The sequence below is a fragment of the Macrosteles quadrilineatus genome, unplaced genomic scaffold, assembly GCF_028750875.1.
Source record: "Macrosteles quadrilineatus isolate MER2022 unplaced genomic scaffold, UCM_ALF_1.0 Scaffold_4__1_contigs__length_99947679, whole genome shotgun sequence".
Taxonomy (NCBI): Eukaryota; Metazoa; Arthropoda; class Insecta; order Hemiptera; family Cicadellidae; genus Macrosteles; species Macrosteles quadrilineatus.
Window position 1 is genome coordinate 60,027,690 of NW_026542597.1, and position 5,868 is coordinate 60,033,557.

Genomic DNA, 5,868 nt, shown 5'->3' on the forward strand with positions numbered 1-5,868 from the left:
TTTATTTAAAATTTTGTGAGGATTCTGAAAATGTCATTGAAGTTGACGGTAAGTGCATTTTAAACAGAGTAAAATAACCTTTTTCATAACAACTACAATAATTTTTGAAAAATCTTAATTTATTTGTTATTCTCTAACTGTCGAGGTTGGGAACCTCAAATTTGCGACATTCTGTCACCATTACCATGTAGTTTAATGCAAAATTTTATTTAACACTTATGACCGGACACCCTATTAATATATTTCCACTTATTTATTTATTTTTATTTTTAAAAGTCTTGATACACAACTTTTATTCTATACAAAATTCTTTAATAATGTATCTATTTAGTTCTTGCTCATTTGACCTTTTGTAACCAACAGATGATTATCAATCATAACAACAATCACAAATCAACATAACCAAATTAATCGTACACGTCAAGATATTTATCAAGCATTTTCAAACTTTTCGGTCTGAAGTTTTGCCACAATGGGTGACGAAACTACCAACGAAATTCCTTGTAATCAGAAACCCTGTCTCCCGCGTGTCCCGAAGAAACCTACGGTTGCTGACGACGAAGCCAGTAAGACCATAAGGGAGAGACCCATCTTGTTTGCTGGGGTTGTGTGGATTGGGGTAAGTGTTTCGTGGGAAAAGCCATGTAGTTGGATGTAGAAGGTAAAATTAGCATGCCCACCGTTACGTCATTCTACTGCACGGCACAGAAGTCCTGGGTGACACCGTGAAAGTCAACAAGCAGCCTGAGAATGCCATTCGTTCAGTACAGGGGTGCGTTTAGAGTTTCCTGTGTGTATTACAATATTTATGACGAATTAAGTCCATTTTAGTGAATTTCTCTATAGGGGTGTAGCTATTGCCGTAGGTGGTACGGTAAGACCTGGAGCTGGGACCGATGATATACTTTTTCATTTTGATGTCCCTAGAGGCCAAAAACACTATTCGTTCAAAATGATATACCTGTAAAATCGACCCTAGATGGTTTATAAATTCAAATTATGTATGTAGCCTTTCTTTTTCTGACCTTTTCTAGATTCTTCGAAGGTTTTTGATTCCACGTACATGTACGCAGCAGATCCACAAGCAGCCTGAGGATTTAAAACCTCACCAGACATCCAACAGACAAGTGTTAGAAACTCGACATGTTAGCGATTCTGAACCTTTGCATGTCAATCACAAGCTTACAGCTGTCCCACTTATTACAGAGTAAGTGCGTGTTAGTTCTGTTATTAATTCCTGGTCCAATCGGCTATTATTTTATAGCCCAGTCTGTTCATTGTGCTGCAAGGTTATCCAAAGAGTTGATACCATTCAGAGTATTGCACTTAATATTTCCTAACTTGTTTGTTAGTTTTAGACAAGTTGAATGAATGTGCCAATAAAAATTAATCCAAAGACTGAAAGAGTAGATTAGGTTTTTAGTGAGTAGTTCACTGGTATTATCCCTGTCCTAAACACTACAGGCCATAGTGGCTACCTACTGGCCACGTGTGTGCGTACACGCGAATCCCACCTTTTCCTAAAATATTCTACCTAAAGATTACCTGTGCCAGTGATTTAAAGGAGGCCAAAAACATTTAGTTTTGCTATACAAACACGAAATACGCGTACTTCACTCAACTTCGCCATTGATTATTAGTACAGATGAATGATTATTTCCAGGTCTCAGATGTTATAATATTTACGACCACAATACTACACCACTGCCACAGCTAAGTTTAGGCCTAGTTCTGGCTTAGGTACTAGCCCAACAAGTCCTTTAGTTGTTTTGACAATTTGTTTGCTATCGTACCAGTCCGTTAATGCAATGACCTCATGGTCGGATATATCACGCTAATTTCGACATGTTTACCACCACTTGACATGTACTTTCATTTTTTAGATATCCTGTGGTCACTGGTGACCCGAAATCAGAAACGCTCCAGAGTCCTATCAAGGAAAAATCATCTTCATATGTCAGAGAATTAGTGGCCCAGGCACAAGAATCATCTTCTGTTGTTGTAGCGCGAGCTCGAAACTTCCCTCAGGAGTTGGGCGCCATCTTGAGAGCTGGCCAGAGAAATGCTGCTGGTATGCTAGAATAATTAGAACGCTTTACAGTTATGCCTACACTACAATAGGGGAGTATAGTATACCTTTGTTTCGATTATTTAGAATTGTGAGTGCTTAAAAGATAATTGATCGTTTCTAGCCATTCTGCTGTTGATGCCTTCAGACATGGACACTGTTGTTTTAGTAGCTTGCTTGTCGTAAGTTTCCATGTTATTTCTTCAGGCAGTTTTAATAGTTAAGGAACTTAAAAGAACAGTTCTTGATATTAGAAACAGGCAATAACCATCCAATTGTAAACTCAATATTGGTTTATACCTGTTGCAGTAAACACTTCGGTAGCTATCAAATGAATCGTTCTATAAGTGTGAATGAATTTTCACAAGTGTAATTCTACTACTCGAAAGTAATCATTCAGACGTACAATAATATACAATTAACACCGTTCCAGAGTTCCATAGATCATAATTTTAGCAGATTGTTAGTGGAATCAAAACAATTCTTAGGTAAACACTGTGGAGAATTTAAACTATATTATTAAATAGCAGCTTTTAGTGAGTTTTAATTACTCTTAAGTGTATGCCTACTCATTATAGTATGTATTACAAAATCCTGTGTGTGTGACGATTAGCAAATAACCAAAAAATTCATCGAGACTCTATAGAATCACTCGCACTTCAAAATCACTGTTACAGAAGTCTTCGAGGCTTTGCGCCGAGAGGATAACCACAGTTCCAGGCTGGTGGCGATCTCCATCAGCAGTTTTGTAGGCTTGTTGTGCGGCCTCAAGAAAGGAGCTGTACCGAGCATAGGGTACACGATGACCGGAGCAACGGCGGCGGCGAGCTTGTGTTACCCTGAGCATACCAAGATCTGCAACCGGGCAGTCCTGAAGGTCTTACGACAATCAACCCCTGCCACGTCGAGGGATCAGTGTTCAATCAAGGGTGCGTTTAATAAAATATAAGGAAGATAAGTAATTAGTAGGAAGTTTTTGAGCGTAAGGTATAACACGTTCCCCATCAATCGTTACACTCCTAGGTGTATGTGTGTGTTGAGGACGGTCGTTAGTGAACGTGTTAACAAGTCTTCAATCTGGACTGCAAATTTAGATTTTACATTGAGCAAAAAATTATATTCCTATTTTTTTTTAAAGGACTTATTCCTATCTTTCCGCTATCTCGTAATCGAATTTCTTGTTCCTTTCGATCAATAAAACTACATATATTAGGTACACACAGTCATGGATGTTTTGAACTCAAAACGCAAATTTTTAAATACAGAGTTTCAATATCCGGTAATCTTATGATGAGTTGATACTTGATAAGAAAACTTTGCATCGTTAATAATAAAATGTAATATTTTGTATGTTCAGTATGACACTATCTTCGCTATCGGTTTGAACTATAATCTTATCTAGACTTTATTTTGCAGGCCCACCATACCCCCTTGTGATGGGTGATTGGTATTATTTCCAAATGCCCAGCTTAAAAGATGTTTTTGGATACGGGCAGTTGCAAGATACAAATGACAATTTCAATGCCACCGAATTTTCTCGAGCAGAAACAAATGTAACCAAAAATATCTCAGAAAATATCTCAGTTCTGTCCAATCATCCTTCTAAAAGTAGTAGTGAAGAAATCAAAGCTGAACCAAAAGAGCCTAGCATAATCTTGAACAGAGTGGAAGTCGAGCCTAACAACGAAATTAATAAGTATCCAATCCAACGAGATGTTTCAGAACAGTCATTGATTGAAGAAGTATTCCTCGCACAGTCAGATGAAGCTGAAGATGCACTTCAAAAGATTGAAACAGTGGTAAACGAATCTCATCCTCACGCAGTTTCTGACTCACCAAAGCTTGTAACAAAACATTCTGAAGAGGGGTCCGTTGAATCAGAAAATATAAGTCTTCAATCCCCTGTAGGAGTGGGCGAATCAAAGGAAGATATTTCTGATGCTGAAGGTGATCATGAAAATGGTTATACCAATCACTATGAGGCTAAAGATGAATCTTCCGATACGGTGATGATCATTAAAACAGAGAAACTTGATGGTCAACCAGAAAATCCAAACGAAACTGACAAAAAAAGTGATGGAGTGCCGCTGAGCAGGAAGTTAGCTCCTTACTACAGGGCATTACCAGACGATGAGGTAAATTACTCGTAATAAAAAATACCTAACACGAGTAAAACTATGTATAGTTGCAACTAATAGTTGTGATAGTCTTGCATACTGACTGGCATATTGCATAAGTCTTGCAATATGCCATCTCAATATTGTTCCTAGACTAGGTAAAGAGGAATGTGAGTTATGGATGTTTGGAACAATATTAATTGTAAACAGTATGCTAGAAAAGATAGGATTACATAATATGCGATTCAACTGGTGCTTAAATCCGCCAGTCATTCAACTTTCATACAAATGTTGGACGATGTATCAAGGGATGATTTAGTTCTGTTTCATTTAAAGTGTGAAACAGTCAAAAATATTCACAACATTGGATCCATGCAGTGTTTAAAATCCATTTTCAATCTGCATAAATACATCTCTAAGACCGGTAATTAATAGAAGGGTTACTTTAGAGGGTCAAAATACTTGTAACATTTTATCATACGTCTAAACTTAAGTACTGTATTTATATTAGTTTTATTTATATTTACTTATGACATGTAGTATTCATTTTTTTAGCGGTAACATTAAGTTTTTATTCTAAAATCAATAATTACAAGGATAACAAAAAAAACACACAGATGTTCTCTTCTGCGTCATCTTACCAATGCAAAGCACGAGTATAGCGGCTAGTGCTATAAACGAAATAACCACCCCTGTTTTGCATATAAAACAGTTTGTTTATCGTTTATATGTGAGCTATTCAATTCAGAGTTGTACATTGGATTCACCAATAATGTTAAATGTGTTTGTGTTTTGACTAATTTGAAATCTTACGTTTCAGAAAACCTCACGGGAGAAGGGCTACACAGACGCATACTCTAATCGTGGCAATTAGAACTTGAAAAATATTATATGTAACGTAAATTATATCAAACATTGAATTGTATGAAGCTAAATGACATTGAAAAATAATAAAATGGCTTTAACTAAGTTATGATAGGCCTACATATTTTTATTTGATATGAAAAATTACTCTTATTGGTAGGGCCTATCACTGAATTAAGCAGAAAAAGACGCATTTGTTCGCTATAAAATATCGTGTCAAAACTTGTTTACAGTAATCCTACTAATATTTAATGTTAAAAAGTGTGTGTCATTTCCAAAACTCACTTTATTTCGGTTGTATCATTAGAAAACTCACATAATCCACCAGCCAATAGGAGGGTTGTAGTTTTTGTTTTTCCAAAACCATCTATATCCTCTTACCCAATCGGTGTCCTGAATTCAGTCATGTGACTTTGTTATCATTCTGGCTCTGTCGTCTGACAACCACATGAGGAGGAGTATTGTGAAGGATACCCTGCTCAAGATGACAGATTTGTAGTTTAGAAGGGTACTCTTGCTCTTAAAATACAAATCAATTAATTTGAAAGATGTTAACATAAGTAAGTATCTCACTTTTAATTTTAACATTAGTCCAGAGAACGTCTAATGGCCTGTGCTTCTGTATGGTAATTCTTTTACTGTGAAATTAAAACAGTTCTTGAAACGGTTTTTTATAATTTTATAACATTTCCAGTAAGTACCACTTAGAAAATGGTAACATATTAAGGTTAATACAATATTAGGTTACAATATTAGGTTTGGGGAGCGAGCTGGCGTAGTGGTTATAGCGCGGGACTTCAGTCCCTGAGGTCCCGGGTT

The 5,868-nt window shown here is 36.5% G+C and overlaps 1 protein-coding gene across 2 annotated transcripts; it reads left to right on the top strand.

The window, feature by feature from the left end:
* The first annotated feature begins 405 nt into the window (after positions 1 to 405).
* Positions 406 to 5,158, top strand: LOC128992684 (uncharacterized). 2 transcript variants are annotated; one of them, XM_054416386.1, is made up of 6 exons: positions 406 to 619; positions 1,035 to 1,207; positions 1,884 to 2,071; positions 2,746 to 2,997; positions 3,485 to 4,203; positions 5,006 to 5,158. In XM_054416386.1, the coding sequence occupies exons 1-6, from the start codon at positions 473 to 475 to the stop codon at positions 5,057 to 5,059; spliced, it is 1,533 nt and encodes a 510-aa protein (XP_054272361.1). In that variant the 5' UTR covers positions 406 to 472; the 3' UTR covers positions 5,060 to 5,158. The 2 variants fall into 2 exon arrangements, with proteins under 2 accessions (XP_054272361.1, XP_054272362.1); XM_054416387.1 differs by having other exon boundaries at positions 3,791 to 4,203.
* Positions 5,159 to 5,868: the final 710 nt, after the last annotated feature.